The following is a 21,299-nucleotide window of genomic DNA, read 5'->3' as shown; positions in this document are numbered from 1 at the left end:
ATTTTCTATCAGATCTCCAAACACATCTGAGATCTCTGTATTGTATACACTTCTTTTTACCTCTTTTTTTAACTTGTCAGAAAGAGCCCTGTTCAGCTGAGTAGGTCTGTGAGGAATTGCTCTTTCATATGTTGGAGTGTCTGAGTCACTGAACTTTGCCCCCAGGCACTTGTTGTATAGTAGCCAGGTATCACCAAACACTCCACTCACACAGCAGTTACCTTGCACAGTTGTCATGCAGGAGTGAAAACAAGTCAAGATCAAGAAAACCCAAAGGACTCTGGAGTATTTGCTTTGCATTTTTAATTTTGTTTGTTTCCCATGTTACCTTTGAGCACTGGCAGAAAAGTTGATTCTGAGAGCCCTGATGCTCCTTGTTGTCTTATTTTGTGTAATTGGCAGGGTTTTACATTACTTAGTGTTTCTCTGTGTCTCATTTTTCCAGCATCAGGTGCTGATATATCTTTGATTCTTGGGTACACTTTTCTGTATTTTAGAATTACGTTTTACAATACATGTACTTTGCTAAAGACTTCTAATTTAACAACTAGAGTAATTAGGAAATCCAAATGGCATCGTACTGATGCATTACCACTCTTGCTGGCCCAGTGAAGGCATTGTGGGTTTCTTCTTGCCTAAGAACCCAACTATTTGTAATTGCTATACAGACACATGCTTTATAAAGTACTTGTTACCCTCTATTATTATTGTAAGTTATATTATTTCCTTGTTGGCATTTTTGCTAAATTGTGCTGAAAACTAGGTTAAGAAATTTAATATTTCCTTAAAGCACAGACACTCATAGAGATAAGAATGAAATAGGAAAATTATCTAAATTCTCACAAACTCTGCTTGTGTGATTGTTTAGAGGGTGTTGTGTTTGGAATAGATCTGTACCAAAAGGCTGCTCCTCTGCCTTCTGAAGCAACTGGTGCTAGGACTGTCAGTCTTGTCATCTGTATATGAATGTAAGCCCTTCTGCAAACATGAGGGAGAGAGGGCTTCAGATGTTAATCTAGCCAGTAGGAGGGGCACAGGAAGGATCTTAGCAGTGGGTCCTTGAAAACACTTGGAAATACTCCAGCGATGCCAGGTTATTCTTTAACACCTAAGACAACAAAGGGGCAATTAATTCTAATGGTTTAGGGAGCCAAGAATCAGAGTTCAGCCATAAAGTTTTTTTGGGGAAGAAGATACAGAGGGATCATTCCCTATTTTCTGTAATTCTAAACCTGAAATAGCAATTAATTGACTCAGCTGTTGCCTTACAGGTGCTAGTCAGGGTTAGAGCTATCATCCTGCCAAACGGCAGTGAGGCAGCTGATGAGTGCTGGAGGCATCCTGCCGCACTCCCGGCCCTACAGGCTCTTGGGGGATGCACAATGCTGTGTGGCTCATGCTCTCTGGGTGTGAGGACTCACACAACACAGCCCTTCTGTTTCTGAGCAGGACTCAATGGCTTTTATCTAAACAAAGTGTTACAGGCAGCTGCAGTTCATTGACTAATAAGAAATGAATAAAAGCCCAGCACAAATGAGGGTTGCTCTGTGAAAGTTACACTAAAATTCACAGCAGCTTTTAACAGAGCTCCTGTCAGCAGTTTTGATTCTTTCTGGGAGAGAATCCTTCCTGGGCCTTCTTTTAAATCTTAAAATAAGTCAGAATGATATAGCTCTTTTATAGCAATTGCTATTAAATTTCAGGAAACGTGCACTTAGCATGTGCTGTACCACCTGTAGAGTGTACAGACTTTACTGTTGGAAGAGCCTGGGCTTCTGATGATGGCTTTATGCAATTTGTGACAATGCTGAGAATGTGGCATCAAGTGACTATCCACTCTACCAGATAAACTGCTTACCTTGAATCTCCTTCTGCTTCCTGAGCCCCATATGGGGAATACATAGATCTGAGAGTGAGGATGTGGTTCCACAGCCCTGCCCCACCCTTGTGTGCCCGTGTGTAGCAGTTTGTTGAATGAAGTCTGTGGGTGGTGCCAAGGCAGTAGCGACCTCATTGGTGCCTCAGATATTTTGCAATTTCCAGGTCTGATGTTTTTTTCCAAGTGTAGAGGCAGAGTGAAGAGAGACACACTTTCTTTTGCAGTAGTCATGAGGTGGCGTGTGCCGAGGTAAGCAGGGTAGATTGCTGAAAAACGTTCCTCGGCAATTGAATGCAACTGTTTTTCACCTAAGACCAGGCTGGAGAGAGCACTCTTGCAGGGACCTTGATCTCTGGGAGTTCTGAAGGTCGAAAAAAAATCAGATTCCAACATTTTCACCATGAAGAGCTCCAGAAATGTTTTCTGCCTTCTCTTCTTTCATGCTGGTAAGTGTCCTCCAAAAACTTTTGCTGTGGCATGGGAACTCTGTGTGATATGAGAGAGCAGAAGGAAATGAGAGCCACTTCAGAGCTCATATTGCCAGGAAAATAAACAGAATGAGGTAATAGAAAAGCAGTAGAAAAGGCTGTATTGAACACCAGGTATGTATCTTAACTCATTGGTGTCAAATGCTGTATTTCCTCAGCACTGAATCAATTTCTGGTTCAGTTGTGTCTGTTTTTCACAACAGTGAACAGTTTTATGACACTTAATTTGTAAAAATAGATATAATTGCTGTATTTCATTTCTCATACTCTATGCAACATGTTTGCTTTCTCCTGTCACTCCCAAATTGTATTGGTGAGTGCTTTTAATTTCACCAGAGGTGTAGGTGCTGTTTCTGAAGCACTCTTCAGTGCTTCAGAAAATAAATGGTCCTAGTAAATTATTTTCTTTTTTTCCCCCATTTTTTTTCTGATGAAAGTCCTTGATACTGTAGTAGTAGCTGTATAAATAGCCATTTAATGTTACACACTGTGGTGCCATTACTTTAAGGAGTTATTGGGATGTTAGTGATAGTTTAGGGTGTTAGGACTCTGACCATATTTCAAATGGAAGTTGCCAGCTTCTGCCATTTCAAGCTTTATATATCTATCTACTGATATAAAGAAGGGCCAAAATTGAGAGTAACCTTGGGTTCAGACGCTAACCTGATGTTTTAAGCTGTTTTTCCCTGGCAGCAGGGAGAGAAGCTAACTGCAGTCCTTGTCTGTGCTCAGGCCCATTTCAGATGGGCTACCTTGTAAGGAAGGAGCCAGGATAATGCCCAGATCTGACTTTGCTCTAACAACAAAATTCAGCAATTTGGAAAGGGACCAATAAAGACTTGGTTTTGATGAGTGAGGGAAAAACCAACAGATTCATGCTGTTTCACTATTTTGGCTAAAATACAGAGCTAAATGAACTTTGTTTCAGGTGTACACCTAATGATTTTTTCATGCAGTTCATGCTTTACCCCCTGTATGTCTATATCTAAAATCAGAATGCTGAGGCTGAAAAATGGCACTTGCCATATATACACACTGAGATGCTGACTCCCAAGTTTAATTTCTATTTGCTTATGTTTATAAAAGGTAAACCCCAAAATAAAAAACGGGATTTTTCTTCCAGTCCCAAGGAATTAATGGTGAAAATTTCAGCCTGACAGATGCAGTAGTACAAACATTAAGTTTCTGTGAGGTGCATTTTTGCCACAACCTGTTGTGCCTTTCTCCCAACCCTCTTGGTTCTTAGAATTCCTGCAACTCAGAGGTGGGCAGTTGTTTCTCCCTCTACTGGCATATGCTGCCATGAAAGCTTCCTGTAAGCTTTCCAAGTCTGACTTAATATTTGTTGACAGCAGTAGAGTTGGCTCTGTGTCACAGAGGAGCAGCAAGCCAAACCCACTGTTTCAATATTGGATCTTTTGGCATCAACAGGCTTGTTTAGTCTGCAGCCACTAAGTCAGAAGATGTGCACGGAGCACTATCAGGCACCGGCGGAGTCATTTTTAACTTGCACAGTCACATGTGGCATCTCAGCTGCATGGCACTGGGGGGGAAGTAGAGGGCCAGTTAGAGGTCTTAGAAAACCACATGATAAATGGTTTACAGCACACTCCAGCTTAAAAATGGAAATTGTAGACAAGCAGTGGAATGTTTTGTCCCTGCTTAGGAAGATGACCGTGCCTGTTTGTCAGCGTAACCCACGCTTGCGTTTCCATTTCACCGCACTGTCTGCGCACGATGACATCTCCCTACAAAACAACCAAGTGTTTGCAGCTTTGGCACTTAGGAGGGTGACGTTTGGGGCCACTGAAAGGCACCTTTCTTTGCTAATTGATGGAAATCTCCACTACTCAACTTGAGTCTTTTCATTCATGGCACTGCCCTCCCCTTTTCCTGACTGTGGTTATGATCTCTTATGAAAGACTGTTTTGAAGAGCCAAGTTTACTTTTCTAGTTTTCATAATAAGCCTAGTGGCAAGGCTTTTGAGCACCTAAGGTTGCTTTTTTAATTCAGACCAATAAGGGCTGGTTCATGACTCCAGATACTAACCAGCAATACTCAAGACAAGATTTGTCTTTGGACAGTCTCTTTGGTTTTGTAGCATATAATTTAAATAATAATTTTGCATGCTTTTAATTTGATTAAGATGATGTATTTTGCAAGGTGTTTAGAAGAGTCTGGATTCCCTGACATATTCCATGGTGGCTGTATTTCTTATGTCAGAAACAAATGCCATCGGATTTCAGTATCTGAGTGTGATCTTGTGGTCAGTCCAAAAAAACTTCAGTATTCATGTGAATTGGAATGAAAGTGGGCATCCTTTCTAAGGACTCACAGTGAAGTGAGCCCTGATTTTTTTCTGTTTGGGGGGAGAAGCAGAATGAAAGTTTTCTCTAAACAGTAAGTTCTGTTACAAAAGCTCTGATGTGTTTTGCAATATTTTCTCTTGGTATTGTGTTTGCAGCTCTCGCCCTGGAGCGTATCCGGTGGTGCACAGTGTCTGAGCAAGAACTTTCCAAGTGTAATGGCATGAGCAAGGCCTTTAGTGAGGCTGGCATCCTTCCCCCTCTGGAGTGTGCAGCAGGGGGATCAGCTGCTAACTGTACCCAGATGATCAAGGTGAGCTGGGAGTCACACCAGTGTCATTAGTTTAATTTCTCCATGTGCCTAATAGTAATCCCCTGGCAAGGTGCACAGTTCTGTGGTGAGTGTGTGGCCATCCAGGCAGCTGACCCTCTGATTCCTGGCATTTGTGGCTCTGACAAATCAAGGCATATCTTTTTTAAAAAAGGCCCAGAAGTATACATATGAACTTGAACGGCAGAATGGCCCCGTGTCATCTGTTTGGCTGCTCACATATGGCCAGTCATAAGGAACACAGCTAAGGTCTTAAACATTTCCACCCAAATAGTAATCTTTGATTCGGGAATTGTGTCAGATTTATTTAGCAGATATTTAAGAAGGGATGGAGCTACAAGATGCAGACCGTAGTTAAAGTTGTGCTGCTTAGCCTCTAAGTAGTATTTCAATAAAATCTGGATCAAACTTCCATTTCAGGCTCATGTTATGGAAATTGCTGTATAAACAGATGAGCTGACTGTAATCAAATCAAATCTCCCAGTACTGGGTACAAGAGAGGCAAAGCAGCAAGTGGGGTGAGAAAAGGGCAAACCTCTGTATTAAGCTGTATTAATTCAGCTGCCCAGAGTCTGCTCAGCTTCCAAAAAGAGCGTGCTTCTGGGAAGGTTTTAAAGACTGTGAACATGGGAATTTACAAAATGATGTATGCAAAATAATTACCTCTTTTGGAGGAGGTAGGAGCTAAAAAGTGGATGTTGGAAGAAGTGTGGAGGCAGGTAATCATGGTTGTCATCACTGGCAGAGTGTGGGGGAAGGGAAGACTGCTGGCTGTGTTAATAAATAATGTTCTTTGTAGATCTGCCCAAGAACCAGGTTTTTCTGGAGATGCAGCCTGTCAAGGACAAGAGGTTCAGAGCAAGGAAAGGAGATCTGAAAGAATAGCTTGAAGGGAGATGAGACAGATGATTGTGTGTTGAGAAAAAAAAAACAGATTTCACAAACTGATATCTTGTAATTTTTGTCAATGAAGTAGAATGGTTGTCTGACTCCTAAGACTACCTCATTGCCTTTTGATAAATACTGTTCTTGAGCAAGGGTGTCAAGACTGTATTGAAGAATGCTGAGAGCAGATACCGATACAGATGTGGATCTTACCTTGGGGTTAGACAGGACATTCTAATGTCAGATCTTCCCCAAACCACTTGGCTGATTGCTGCATTACACAGAGGGACCTGTTAGACTCTGCAATGCAGATTATATAAAGGGCTGATGAGGGTGTGCTTCTGAAATACAGAGCTCACAGAATTGCATTTGCAAGCCATTGGAAATAGCAGGCAGGCAGACAGCATGAATAAGTTGCTTTCTGATCAAATGAATTTTCACTGTAAGGCTTCAGAGAAGACTTTGACCTTTAGATCTCCTTTGTTTTCTTCCCCCTTGTGCTAATAATCTACTAAATATTCAAGCTGGCTTACTCTGTGTAGGACTGTGTAGAACCTCTGAGTTGGCATCTGCACTGAACTCTGATCTTTGAGGCCAAGAAGGGAGCAAGACATAGTGGCTGAAGAGGCAGATGCTGTTTTGTAACACTGTTTAACTTGGACTTAGACCTGTGAATGTGTTAGCACATGGATAAAGGAAAAACCTTTTTGATTGAAGGTGTGTAAAAATTAAGAAAGACCTAAATATTTAACTAGGGAACATGACAATATTTAATGTGACCAGAGCTGATTTTCAGCAGGCCTTTAAAATGCTTATGTAGGAAATTCTCAAATGTTGTGGCACACAGAAATAAACTTCCTCTGAAAATTATGAAGAGAGTATTACCATCACATGTATACTAAAAAACTGTAGGTGAGTCCCATGCTTTTGCTAAATTTATTGGCAAATGCTTGCTGGGAAAAAAAAATAAAATGTCCACACTACTGTTGATATGTCACCTCAGCAACAATTGTGTGTTATTTAAAGGAGAGATCTGTAGCCTGAAAACTAATTCATGTTAAATACAACAACAGACCTTTTTTGTCTTGTGCTATTTTTACAACAGCTATTTATCAGAGGCGCTGAGTCTGAACAGAGTTCAAAGGTTCAGCTTTTCAGTCAGAAAAGTGCTGTTTTCTATGAAAGTCTGGCCGTGTAATGTACCTCATGGTTTCTGTGGCCACCCCTTTCCATTTTATCTGCTCTACTTTCCGTTCACCAATTCTAGAAGCTCACTTTATTCTCTCTGAGGGTTAGAGCCTTCTAACTCCCACCTCCTCTCCTCTCCCTGTCTCCTCTTAAGCTACAGGTTGTATTTGATTCCTACACTGTCCTGTGCTCCGGCCCTCACCAGTGGAATATCACATCTTGTTATGCAGAAAGATTGTGTCTGTTCTTTAAGATGCAAATATCTCCCAGCCCCAAGTCCACTACAGGTTCCCTTGGATTTGTTCAGCTCATTCATAAGAAGCAATTCTCAGGACATCTGTTGTTTCAGCTAATTAATGAAAACCATCTTTTTTCTCCTTCAAGCCAAACAAGTGAAATATTTCAAACTACATGTCAGCTTCAAATCTGGTTTAGATGTCAACATTGACATATTACCTGTGCTCTCACATGATCCCTTAAAAAACCTTCAAGCTCTTTTATGTGGTTCAGCCTGTGGGAAGTTGCTGTGGTGTGCTAGGCAGTCCCAGCCCTGCCCTGACCAGTGCTTTGCAAGCTCCCAAGGGATGAAGAAACTAAATGACCCCCTCCAGGGCCAAACCAGAGGTTAAGCAAACTGATAAGAAATTGGAATCAGCTTAGAAACGCAAAATGTCACAGTGCTGATTTTTTTTTCTCGGCGGTATCTCTGTATGAAAAGCCCTCTCCTGGCTCCCATAGGTTCGGTACACAGTGGGAGCTGATTCTGCTGCCAGGGGTGTGTACAGCAGTTCTCCTGGCCTTGCTGCTGGGGGAACCCCCTCCTGTGCTATCCAGAGCAATCCTGCTGCTGTAGAAGGATCCCAGCAAGCTTGGTGTTATAGTCACCAGAAAATATGTGGTGGTGTTGGACACCTTCCACAAAGTGGATACCTCAGATTTGTATTCTCCAGTTGGAACAGTCTTTTTAGATACCTTCCTCCTTCTCAGGAACCCACTGCCACCTGCTCCCCCGCTCACAAAATGCATGTCTGGATTGTGCTGAGCTATAAGGCAGCAGGTTTTCAGGGTGCTTTGGAGTGCACTTTGGCATTCAGATTTTGTAGCCCCAAACAGTATTATTTGAACTGTCTGTGTATCATTTAAAAATGTATCTACTTCATTTAAATCTTCAAGCTTTGGGGGACTAGCTACAGACATGAGTGAAACTTCAGATTGCTGGGCTTTAAGATTCTGCAGAGAGTTGCAGCATCAATTTCTAAGGTTCCTTTGAACTATTAAGATTAGTGAAGCCGTCATTGGGCAGGGCTGGTTTCCACATTACTTTTACAAGGAAGGCAGTTTTGAAGGTCTAAAATCTCTCTTGGTAAGAGTTGTTCAGAAATTTGTGTGCCCTTAAAATAACTGGAAAATAGAAAACACAAATGCATATTAACTAAGGGCCTCTTCTAAATGCATGGGTACTCAGGTTGTTGATAACTACTGGTAATTAAAGCTTTAACCTGTATTCTGCCCTTGTGTCTGCACAGGATGACTTGGCAGATGCAGTGACCCTGGATGGCCGTTTGATTTTCCAGGCTGGAAGGGAGCATGGTCTGAAACCTGTGGTTGGGGAAGTATATGATCAAGGTATATTCTGACTAAATACCTTTTAGATTACTTAAAATGCATAAGAAAAAGCTTATATTTACTGTTTGCATTTTATTTGGAGTCTTCTTGAAGACTCTAAACAGTGGGTAGTGGTCAGGTTCCCTCTTGGTTGCTCCTGCCTGTAACAGACTCTTTGGGGAAACAGGAGACACAGAGCAGTGGCTGAGTCTGTCCTGAAGCATTTGGGTCAGAGCAGCTGTTCCTGTAATACATTTTTTGGGTTATTTTTATTTGTTCTTTTACTGCCTGTCTGCTTTCTGTGTTCCCTATTCCATATTTTTCAGATTATTGAATTGCTAAGCATAAATCACTAGGTTTGTCTCTCAGTCCTATACATTAGAATAATTAGATTTTGTTTTTACTAATGATTTACCTGCTGGAAGAAAGGAAGTACTATATTCTGCTTCTTGTCTGGGTGACCTTAAGCTTTGAGCTCCTTTCAAGGCAGAGACAATAATTCAGTGGTGACTTGTGACCCTGAGTAAGGGCTCAGTATCAACATGTTTGTGTAGTTCAGAGCTGGATGATGCCCTCCCTAAGATGCAAGGGAAGGGAGAGCCCTGGAAGCAGTTTGCTGGCAGTGATGTCCCATCACTCTCTTGTGAGATGGAGCTGAATTTGTTTTGTAGCTGGGCCTTAGTGTTACCTGGCCAAAGGCATCCTCAGAAGTGGCTGCTGGGGTCAGTCCATGGGATCTTGGATCATCTGCAGCAGCCCCCCAGCCCATTAAACACATCATGACTCTGGGGAGGGAGCTGTACTTTGGCTTCTCAAAACCAAATGGGCCTCAGGATCCAGAGGCTGACTACCTCCATTAGTCAGGTTATGAGCTTATATCAGAGAAAAGTGGAAGAAATTTAATGATTTCTGATCTAAATAAAGTCAGATTGAATGACCTTATGATCACTTTAAACCCTCAGATCTTGACACTGAGTTATATTAAACTGTAAAACAAAGAGAATGAAATCAGAGACATCAGTTGGCTCTGAAAATTAAGATCAACTGGGGAGTAAATTATATTGGTTTCAATTCAATCCAAATATATTTAGTGTCATAGAAAACTTCTCCCTAAAAGGAACCTCACTTTCAAAGATAGTGACCTCCAAAGTTAGACCAGATTGCCTGTGGACTAAGACAATTTACATTGCAAAAATTATGGGATACACTGATTCACAGTCAGCAAGGATGTGAACACAGTGACTGCCCTGTCGGTAGGGCAGGCACAAGAGTCCAAAATTCAGTGTATGTCACTGTAGTGCTGCTTTGGGGCTACTTAGGTTGCTCCTCTTTCTTCCTGTGCTGCAGAGATTGGAACTGCTTATTATGCTGTGGCTGTGGTAAAGAAGAGCTCCAACATCACCATCAACAGCCTGAAGGGTGTGCGCTCCTGTCACACCGGCATCAACAGGACTGCGGGCTGGGATGTGCCAGTGGGTTACCTCACTGACACTGGGCACCTGGCAGCAATGGGATGTGACCTTCCAAAAGGCAAGAGTTACAGGGCAAAGATCTCTTCTGCAATGCTCTCCCAATGGTCTTGGGACCCTCTGTGTTTGCATAGAAATGTGTGACTCAGCTGCTATTTTGTTCTTTGACTTTGATGCTCCTTGTATGATCATAATGTGGGTCTGATGAAGATGCAGGGATGTGATTTTTTTTAAACTTGGAAACTGTCTTTTAAGAAGAAAATAGCTTGTGCCTTATGGGTCTTTTTAGAGATGTACTGTGTGGATGTGTTAAAATGAAATTGATCTTGTTTATTCATTGCTAAAAATGCCTCATTCTAATTTTGCATTTAGCTGTAAGTGAGTATTTCAATGCAAGTTGTATTCCTGGAGCAAATGGTGTGAACTATCCCAAATCCCTCTGTCAGCTCTGCAAAGGGGACTCAGAAGGACAGAACAAATGTGAACGGAATTCGCAAGAGCAATACTATGACTACAGTGGGGCTTTCAGGTAAAAATAATGTCTGTCAATTTTTTTACTTCTGTACCCTCTTCATAGTCACCGTGTTCAGGCCTCACTGACCACTGACAGAAAACTGAAGCTACAGAGCTTCCAGTTGATCTGGTTAGAAAATTTATAGTTTTGTTAGGATAGCCATGCTTTTAACCTGACTGATCAAAAGTAATTCTTAACCCACTATTTCAGGTATTAATACCTGAATATTAAAACCAAATGGATATTTAGAACATATATTTTCCTCCTTCCCATCTGTGTGCTGTGTTGCAGCTCCCAGTCCCCAAGTCATGGCATTAACAAGGGCAGAATTTGCTTATGAGAAACACTTGCTCCTCCCTGCGTATTCCCCAAAGGATTGTGTGACTGTCTTAGACACAGAGCTGTGCTGGACAAAGAAGGTCACAGTGTTCGTCCCAGGCAGCACTGAACATGTTGTTCATACTCACCAAATGACAATGACAGTTTACTTCATGCTCTAACAGCCGCTAGTCTCTGCCTTGAGCAAAACTCTCAGCACAAGGAAATAGGTCAGTGTCTGTGGCTGATGGAACGGAGCACAGAGCCCTCGGGCTGTCAGCCAGCAGTGGCCAGAGCACAGGGGTTTTATGATGCATCTTTGTGGTTGGATTTATGTTTATTAGGTGTTTGGCTGAAAATGCTGGAGAGGTCGCTTTTGTGAAGCACAGCACAGTGTCTGAATATACAGATGGTGAGTAATTCTGAAGCTTCTTGAATAAGGGCTACAAGGTCTGAAATACGGTATTTGTAATGACAGTATAATATCAAATCTTTGATGTATTTTGAATTGAGGAATCAGCAAAAAAATGCTGTAATAGTGAAAACAGATGTACCTCTGAGGTGTGTGCCAGGAGATACAGATTTTTTAAAATGCTTGACAGTCTCTGCATAAGGTGAAAGGTGTAATCTTAAGCTAGTCCTGGAAAGAGGACACCTTGAACAGCAGAAAACTCTTTTTATATAGACCTGGGCTGTTACGTTGCTCCAGTCTGCCAAGGGATTCAGTGGAGACTAGGAGAGAGTTAACCTGCCCTATCTGGCACTATGAGAAAACTACCTTGAGCATAACATTGCTTTAATATAATGGACCTTCCTGACCCAGGGAAAAAAAAAACCAAAAAATGCTGCAGGTGATGCTATACTAGGAATGCTCTTGATATTGCTGCAGACCCCAGTACAGCACAGTCCAGACTCACAAATGTTACAGGACTGAAGGACCACAAAGATGTACAGGATATGCTGTGCAGTCAGAAATAGAGATGCTCAGGAGATGTGTGTTCTGCTCCCCATGTGCAAGTGAGGCATAGAGCAGGCTTGGAGCCAGAAGCATCAGCCCCACCTGATGTCTGTTCCTTAAGCACATCCTGTCTGATTGCAGGGAGAAGCCTTTCTTCCTGGGCCCGGCGGCTCCGCTCCCAGGACTTCCAGCTGCTGTGCCGTGATGGCAGAAGAGCCGATGTCACAGAGTGGAGAAGCTGCCACCTGGCCCGAGTCCCCGCTCAGGCCGTGGTTGTGCGGCCTGACACAGACGGGACAGTTCTCTTCCAGCTCCTAAACCAGGGACAAGTAGGAGGCCATTTCTTCATTGCTCCTTTATGTTTTAGAAGGGTTCTCCCAGCTGTCTAGTCAAACTGAAAACAGGATATCCGAGCACCTTCGGCTCTGCGGGGTTTGAAGGGGTATGGGGTGTCACACATCCCAGATAGAGCAATGTGTGACAGGTGCTTCTTTCTTCTTTAACATTACAGCAAAGATTTAATGGGGTGGGCGCCAAGTTTCAGATGTTTGACTCTGCAGTCTACGGTGCCCAAAATCTTCTGTTCCGAGATGCCACCACAGAGCTTGTTGCAATCACAGCTCAGAATTACCAGGCATGGCTCGGTGATGAGTATCTTCGTGCCATTCAAGCTCTGAGCTGCAACCCCAACAGTAAGTAAAGATAGCTGATAACACAGATCATCTTGATTCTGCTTTATTTTCTTCTCACTCTTGGAGTGTTATGGCAAAATGTCAGTCTGATCTTTGAGCATGGGCAGAGGTCACTTTTTGACCTGGAAACAATACTGTATTGCAAAACATTTTCCTGTGCAAATTGGCCAACTTTGTTGTAAGATGCAGGCACTTTCTACCCTTTCTTGGTGTATGAGAGTCATTAATCTGCTCCCTGGTACTTCATTTCTTGCCTGCTGACAAGGGGAAATAATAATATGTTGCTGCACAAATCCCCAGGTAGTCTATAAAATTGGATGAATGGATTCCTAGCAAAGGATTTCCTCCATAAGCTGTAGGAAACCCTCAGTTGCTCTTTATTGAAGCATTGTGATCTTTTCTGCTATCAGAAGAAAGTAGAAATTACTTGATGCACATTATGGGAAAGTCAGAAACACATGTTGCAAGAATCTTTGCCTTAAGAAGCTTCAAAATCCTGGCAACTGGGGCTCCCAGATTTGATCTGTACTGTGGCAAAGCCCCTCACCTTCCTGATTTGTCTCTTCTGGGCGTTGCTCTGTGACTGCCAGATGTGAGGAAGCTTGTCTTCAGGGTGGCTTTTTGCTGCATTCAACTAACATATTATAGCTGGGCTTAATGGTCAGTAATTGTAGGAATTGTTGTTCCTTTGCTGTGGAGAGTTTTGCAGTGTGGACATAATTGCTCATCAGGGAGTGCCCTGGTTCCTGGTTAGGTGTGAATCTGAGCTGGAGGGATGGGGAGCAACACAGAAGCAAACATTTTCAATAAATGTATGGGACAGATGTGACAATGGGCAGTGTGAATTCTCATTGTCTATTGCAACGAAAGTGAATGTAGCATTTGCTTTTCAATTTTGTGCAGCAATGCCAGAAAGCCTCAACTGGTGCGTTGTATCCACTGAGGAGATTTGGAAATGTGGTGAAATGGCTGTTGCCTTTAGAAAAAAGAATTTGAAACCAGCAATTCAGTGTATTTCAGCCAAGACAAAGGAAGAGTGCATGGAGCTGATCCAGGTAGGCTGCTACAATCCTTGTGCCATAAACCAAATGAAGAGAAGCTGCTCTCTGCTGGGTAGGTGGGGTTAGGTATGTGCACTCACTTTGATGACAAGTAGGAACACTGGATTTCAAGGAGATGGTCTGTAGCTCAGATGGTCTGGATGAGCCTGAACCCTGCTCATCTTTGGCTGTGATGAGGGCACTATTTCCTATCTAACTCAAACCTGTGTATGCAATCTCCTGTCCCTGTTTCACTGATGATGCTTTATGCACGTTTGAGAGGTTTTCTTTAGCAGTGTGATGCTCTTTTGCTGTAAGCCTTGCCCTTCAAGGTGCCACAGGTATGACCATAAAGGTGTCATCATTGTAGCAGGGAAAGTATGTGCTGGGATTTTTCACAGAAATCCTATATTTTATTTTTCAGAAAAGGGAAAGTGATGCTGTTGTTCTAGGTGGAGCTGATATTTACACAGCTGGGAAGACATACGGCCTTGTACCAGCTGCTGGAGAAAGTTACTCTGGTAAGAAGATACAGAAACATAAATATTTACTTCATTTTTCCAGGTTGTTTGAAAACAGCACTAAAAGCACAGTCCTTTGTCCCCAGGCCAGCTGGGAAAGCTGTTTTCAAAGGAAATAAGAATTTTTACCTTCATGGATAGAGGAGGACATGAGATGAGCTTCTACAGTGAAGCTACTTTCATCTGTCCTGCTGCAGGACCAGGCTGAGTCTTTGGCAATTTTGAGTCTTGTATCTCATTTGTTTTTTGAATTCTGGAAAAAAAAAAAAAATCAGTGGAAAAAATTAGTATTCACAGGGTCAAAATGTTTTTTAAGAGAAGCAAAAATACAGAAATTGCACAGTAGATTCTAGTTAGAATCAAATTCTTCCTGTCAATGTGGCTGCTTCAGAGTCACTGATTAAAAGAGGGCTTGTGTCTACAGTGTCACTAAAGCAGAGTTTAAATTGCTGAAAAACTCAGAAATTTTAATGCAGGTTAGATGTTTTCACATAAAAATAACTTTTTGAAGCAGATTTGCTGAGTTACTCATGCCTCAAACATTGTTTTTCAGAGGGATGTACTTATAAGAGCTGTGGGGAACAAGAACACTTTCATCATCTTGTCTGTAGATTATTCAGCTCAGGTGTGTAGCAGTACCAGCTTACAGACCAGAGGTGAATGCAGCAGTGTGTGGCAGTAGAAGAGTAATTCCATGTACATCCATGCTGCCTGACTAGCAGATTGTTGGTGCAATTGAAGTTGCCACCACACAAGTGTAATGGATGCAGAGATGATCACTAAGCTGTAGGAATGCATAAAGGAAGCTGTAATGTGTTGTGTTTTTTATTTCACAAGCTAATGACAGCAGCAATGCATACTATGCTGTGGTGTTAGTGAAACGAAATCCGTCCAATGCATTCACCATCAGTGACCTGAGAGGGAAGAAGTCCTGCCACACAGGATTGGGGAGAAATGCTGGATGGAATATTCCCATTGGTATACTAATTAAGAGGGGAATTATTAAGAACAGAGACTGTAATATTCCTCAAGGTAAGACAAGAGTATTACATATCAAAAAGATAGTAGTAGTCTAATGATAAACTTTAATTAGGGAAGTGATTTTGGTATTTCATAGCTCTATATTAATCATATCTGTTTGTGAAGGCATATTGTGTTTTTAATACAATGATTTGAAATTTTAACAGTGTGGACTAGTGGAGGGGTCTGAGAATGTTACATCTAACATGAAAGTATTCCTTTCCTTTATCACAAAATAATTGGCTCATTTAGTTTGGAAGGGACAGTTTGAGGTTGTCTAGTCCAACTGACTGCTTAAAGGTCTAGTAGTTCATATTGCTCAGGCCTGTGTCCAGGCAGGTTTTGGGTAAATCCTAGGACAGACATGACACACAACCTCTCTGGACCCTGTCCAACTACTTGACCATCCTGGATACAAAGTATCTCTTTTCTTATATCTAATCAGAATTTTCCTTCTCTTTGGTCTGTTGCTTCTCATCCTTTCACTCTGCATCCCACTGTCTGGGTCTGTCAGATCTGGTTCTGTGTTCCTGAAAAACCCACTAGGTAGATTAAGATAGCAGTACGCTGTTAGTTGTCTTATCTCCAGGCTAACCAAGTCCAGCTCTCAGCCTGGTAAGTGCAAGCTGTGCTTCAGCCCTCTGAGCATCCTACTGTCCTTCCACTGTATTTCCTCTAGAAATGTCTAGAAAAGCTCAGAGCTTGCCACAGCTGTCAGAGGATAACTTTCACTTCTCTGACTGCTCCCCCAGCACACCCCATTATCCTAAGCACTGATGATTCATGCCTATCCACCTGTCCAGGATTTTATTGCATTTACTTTCAAACTGCATTAGATAATGAAACAGTATAGCACAATATGAAAAGGATTTATGAACATGGAACTCCAGATTCTAATTTTGCTTGTCTACTTCTTATCTATCTCCCAGAAAGCTCTTTGGTTTCATTACGCAGTCAGCTAAATAGTGCTCTGAAAATATTTTAGAAGGTCTAGTTTGTGAATTCCAGTAAGGCAGCTGTAACTCGTGTTTCTAGTGTTCTACTGAAACCTGCATCGGTTATAACTTCATGATGTTGTATTTGCCTTTTTTTTTGTGAAGAGCTTTTCATTCCTTATATTGGTTATGTCTTTCCTCAGCTGTGAGCGAGTTTTTCTCTGCCAGCTGTGTGCCCTCAGCTGAGCAGGACAATTACCCAGCAAAGCTCTGTCAGCTCTGTATTGGAGATGAGAGTGGAAACAACAAATGCAGTGCAAGTAGCCAAGAACGTTATTACAGCTACAGTGGAGCCTTCAGGTAACTGATACCTACGGTTGTGATTTACTGTGTCAGCCTGCCAAAATGCAAGGAGCACCTGGTTTCCCTCCCAGTCAGCAGACAGGTTATTGTTGCTGCAGCAGGTGCCATAAATGAGGTGGGAAATGTGTCCCCAGATGTCCTCACCAGAGCAGGTATGGTGTAAGGCATTACTCTGGCTCACGTCACAGCCTTTGCCAGCTTCCCTGCAGACAGCTTGGTGGCCAACAACCCAGCCCCTATGTGCACAGAGTACCCACCTTGTGAGGACCAAGCAGATTGTTGTTGGCCTCCAGTCTTGCTTTAATCTAGTGGGACAGGGAGTCTGCCACTCTGGATGGGCAGGTCATCCACAGGGAGCTCCAGCAGGGAAGCAGGCACCCAGTAGCTGAGATCTGGTTGCTGTAAGTCCCTGCAGAGAGTGACAGGCTTGTGACAGAGAGCCTGGAGTGTGTCTTCACGACTGATTCATTGCTGGCTGTAGCTGAAGGTCAATTTCTGTACAGCACAAATAGCTATGGCCAATATTTAATTACCAAATCCTCTTCAAAATGAAGTATGTTAAAAATAGAGCAGGGAAAATAATATAAAATGGAACAAATACTTTGTGCAACAGTGTACATATACAGATGAGGCCATACCCAAAATCTGTGAAACTCTTAGATATGGAATGAGCACTTCCTTTTCCTGACCTTCACCTTGGAAGGTAATGGTGCACATAAGAGCTGGCAGAAAGCCGCCTTTTTCCTTCAGGGCAGGAGACTTCAACAGCAGCTGCCTGGTAAATAAGGAAGTGTTAGGTTTGGATAACTGCTTTTTGCAAATCTATTTAGTTGAGTCCAGCTGCTCAGCTGGGTACATGCCTTGCAGCCAAACTCCAGATCCTCTGCTGTACTTCATGGATTAATAGAGCCAGCTCCCAATCACCAGATGAATGAGCAACAAATGCTGTTGCAGTCTGCATGAGCCTTGCTCATAATTCTAAGATTGTACATTTGATAATAGTGCCCATACAGTCAAACATGTGGAGAGCACTTTTTTTTTAAAAAAAAAGGGAAGGTGCTTAATTCATTGAGTGAATGTGAGAAGTTTTAAGTATTTAAAAGAGTAGAATTTAGGTGAAAAAATGGAGGATTGCAGTCTTCGACAAGGTAGAGGTAGGGCTATCTGTGACACTTAGGTGAACCCTTCTGAAAGAATGTGATTGAGATGGACTTAAAATTCAGATTTCTAGATTTCTTCAACACTGGCTGACTTCAGACTAATTTGATAGAGGTGTGAGATGCCATTCAGTTTGTGTATATCCCATTGCCTGGGGCAAATTAAACTGCACAGAGTAGTGAAAAATCTATCAGGAAAGCTTTTTCTGATGGGAAAATGCACTAAAGAGCCCCACTGAGTCCTTGTTCTCTGTGTGACAGTATCAGCCACATCATGACTTAGCACCTTTGATTAGAACTGTTGTTGTTAAACTAGGTGCAATTGAATATATGTATTTTCGGTAATTGTTACCAGTAATAACTTTCCCTTGTATTTTTTACTGCATAATCTAGGCACAGTTACAGCTTTCCATCTATTTCATTGGTTTTATTATTTTGTTTTAGGAAATGCTTCTTGAAAACACTTGTAGAATAAGCTACATAGGAGAGCAAGTGGCTTTAGGGTCCCTTAGTATGTTGGGTTATTTCTGCTTCAGAAAATTAGAAGAAACTGGACTTATTTCTGGAACAATACCCTTAGAAATTAGAAATTAGATTAACTAGAGATCTCCAATGTAGAGGGCTGCAAATTGCTGCACTGAATACCACATAATAGATCTTCTATTTCTTTAGTCATCTAATACTGGTCTTTTTTGTTGTTTTTCACATGAATTTAATAATATTTTTCTATTCTAGTCTACTTTTGAAATTTTAATTCAGAATTTTTTTTTGTATTTTGTTGCTTTTCTTTCCACCCAAGATGCTAAATTTCTCTGTTTTTTCTTACTAACTTTGAGTCCAGTACATTTGTTTGCAGGAATGATTGTAAAAAAACTGCATTCTAAACCTATGATTTATTAAAAAAATATGGTTCACATAAAGATGCTTTGAATTGAAAGCACTTTTATCTTTGACTTCTTCAGGTGCCTGGTAGAGGATTCTGGGGATGTGGCCTTTGTGAAGCACTCAACAGTGTTTGAGAACACAGATGGTACTTAGTTTTACATGTCTCTTTATCATAATTCAATTATTTTTTTCTTGTTCTAAAGCATTCATTGCTTGACAATGACCAGTTTCTTTTTTTTTTTTTTCAGGTAGAAACACTGCTAGTTGGGCCCAAAAGTTGAAGTCCAGTGATTTCCAGTTACTGTGTCCAAATGGTGCCCGTGCTGAAGTCACCCAGTTTGCCAATTGTCACCTGGCTCAGGTGCCAGCTCAGGCTGTTATGGTTCACCCAGATGTCAATGTTTTTGCTCTATATGGACTACTGGACAGAGCCCAGGTACTAATAATCCATTTATTTTTGGGGAAGTTATATGTAGTTTTACACAGTCCAAGAATAAAGACAACAGGACCATACTGCTGTGTCCTGCCTCATGGCACTGGCAGCATGTGCACAGTGCACAGCCCTGTTGGGAGTGTGACAGAGAAGGTAAAGTACAACCCATGTAACTCACCCAGTAAAACCACCCTGGTGCACAAGAGATTTCAACTTTTTGCCCAGCCACTGGTTGCAGCAGTAATTTCCTTGAAGCCTAAGGTGTTTTCCCATGTCTTTCCCCTGTTTCTGTGTTACTTTGAGTTGTACAAGAAACAGAGTACATGCTAACGCTTTTCCATTCTGGAATTTTCCTTGGAATGCAATAGAACTCTGCTGGATTTGTTTATGCTGCAGCCTTGTACATGGTAAACCATGCAGGCATAGTGTGCCTGGCTGCCACAGCAAGGTTCCTCCTTCTCCATCCTGAAGTTAATTAGTTCAAAATCAAGACTGAGCAATATCTTCATGCTAGGCTTCAGTCATGTCTGTAACTCCTGGGCAGCCAAATCCTATATTGCATAACAATATTGAGGCAGGAGAATTTTTTAAAAGCTACAGCTCTTTTTCTGCATAGTAACTAAAAACACAAAATCACAAATGCTGCTCTTGTAATTGCCAGTGGCAGAATTCTGTATCTGATCTACTGGAGCGTCTAAAATCAAACGCGTAAGAGAGATTCTGCAACTGTGTATAAATTTTTCATCTACAAAATGGTTCCTGTCATCTTTCATGTTGTATGACAGGAATGTGGTGCTTCATTTTGCAAAATGCTGAGAATTTTTCATTATTTTCAGGTCTACTTTGGAAATAGCAGCAATGGAAATGGATTCAAAATGTTTGATTCTTCAACTTTTCAGGGAAAAGACTTGATTTTTAAGGATTCTGCTGTTCAGATTGTGCCAGTAGAAGAGAGGAGAACATACACAGAATGGCTGGGCAGTGAATATATTGACTCCCTTGAAGGGATGCGAACACCCCAGTGCTCTGGGGCAGGTAAAAAGATAACACAGTACTCACTCATGGCTATTGTCCTTCCCCTGCTTGTTTTATGTCAGATACAAGGCTTGGACTAGCACAGTCCAAGTAGGAACTTCCAGGCCACCTCTGCCCTGCCACCTTCTCTTCAAAAAAGCTGCTGTCTGGATAACATGCTGTGCTACCATGTGAATGCCTCTTCCTGCCTCTTTGCAGGGCAAGTGCCAACAACACATGCTCATCAGGGAGTAGGGTAGGGCTGGAAGCTGCCCCTGTCTGTGTGGATGGGGTGGAATTTGGGGCAGAAACCAGCAATACAGTATCAACATGGTTTACAAGATCAGTCTAAGACTGGAGCATCTCTGCCATTGTTGCTGATATTGAACCACCCACAATTCCCAAGAACTGTTAGATGGATACTGGGTTTCTGACCTTTAGAAGAATTTCTTGAAAGGCAATATCAAAACTCTTGTCTAGTGAGTTCTCTAGTGGCCTCCTGGCTGCTTATGTTCAGACTCCACACCCCTGCTTTACCCATCCTACCCTGTTTCTCCTGAGCTGTGCTGCCACAGAGGTAAGTGCACAGAGAATGGACAGGCTGTGAACAGTGACCAGTCCAGCTTCTGCCATGGACAAAGTCGTCTATCTTCCAGCAGAAGAAAGTAGGGGAAATTTCCAAAGGCTGAAAAAGAAGCCCAGAGAGACTGGAAGGGGGACTACCCTTTGAGAAAAGAACAAAGCCAAATGTGAGCATCCACTGAACTTATTGACTTTCCACACCCAGTGTTCTCATGGCTGGCCAGAGATGTCCTGTGATCTTCAGTTTGATGCAGCCTTCATCAAGAACGTCATGACTGTCCTCCTTCTATATGGGGCAATCCTGAGTGCCTTGTGCGTGAAACTTGTATTTGCTGTAGATGAAACAAAGTCCTTATTTCTGAATAGCCATTTCTACTGGCTGTAGCATTCAGGTTTTATTTTTATCCATAGCTGCACTAACCACAGATATTGCTGTGCTGCTGGCAGGCACTGTCCTCCTGACTGTAGGGACCACCTCATGATCCTGGGATGAACAGATATTTGGTGTAATAAAAACCTGGTAAAGCCAGATAGTAATCATGTAAATAAGTGAAAATAACAAATAAACATGAGAAGTAATCACACTGTAACCAGCCTGGTAGCTAAACTACTGCTTTTCTGGGACATGAACATTTATTTGCTTTTCCCTTTTGCTGCCCACTGTTCTGTTGCTGCCAATCGCTGGAGCAGGACACAGAGTGATCCCACCGGCTGT

General features: G+C 42.1%; 1 protein-coding gene across 1 annotated transcript; it reads left to right on the top strand.

Annotated features, from left to right (window-relative positions):
• Nucleotides 1-2,046: 2,046 nt before the first annotated feature.
• MELTF (melanotransferrin) lies at nucleotides 2,047-21,174 on the top strand. Its single transcript, XM_058844454.1, has 15 exons — nucleotides 2,047-2,325; nucleotides 4,833-4,987; nucleotides 8,605-8,704; nucleotides 10,031-10,213; nucleotides 10,525-10,681; nucleotides 11,329-11,396; nucleotides 12,084-12,271; nucleotides 12,454-12,634; nucleotides 13,538-13,689; nucleotides 14,099-14,195; nucleotides 15,033-15,227; nucleotides 16,354-16,510; nucleotides 18,633-18,700; nucleotides 18,804-18,991; nucleotides 19,825-21,174. Exons 1-15 carry the CDS (start codon nucleotides 2,280-2,282, stop codon nucleotides 20,101-20,103), a joined length of 2,214 nt encoding a protein of 737 aa, XP_058700437.1. The 5' UTR covers nucleotides 2,047-2,279; the 3' UTR covers nucleotides 20,104-21,174.
• Nucleotides 21,175-21,299: the final 125 nt, after the last annotated feature.

The sequence above is a fragment of the Poecile atricapillus genome, chromosome 8 (genome assembly GCF_030490865.1).
Source record: "Poecile atricapillus isolate bPoeAtr1 chromosome 8, bPoeAtr1.hap1, whole genome shotgun sequence".
Classification (NCBI taxonomy): Eukaryota; Metazoa; Chordata; class Aves; order Passeriformes; family Paridae; genus Poecile; species Poecile atricapillus.
The sequence above is the reverse complement of the archived record's forward strand: the minus strand, read 5'-3'. Positions and strand labels throughout refer to the sequence as shown.

Coding starts and splice junctions, on each gene's coding strand:
- MELTF (XM_058844454.1), top strand. CDS start 2,280: ATGAAGAGCTCCAGAAATGTTTTCTGCCTTCTCTTCTTTCATGCTG. Junction 10,214..10,524: donor GGGATGTGACCTTCCAAAAG/GCAAGAGTTACA, acceptor TTTTGCATTTAG/CTGTAAGTGAGTATTTCAAT. Junction 12,635..13,537: donor TCTGAGCTGCAACCCCAACA/GTAAGTAAAGAT, acceptor AATTTTGTGCAG/CAATGCCAGAAAGCCTCAAC.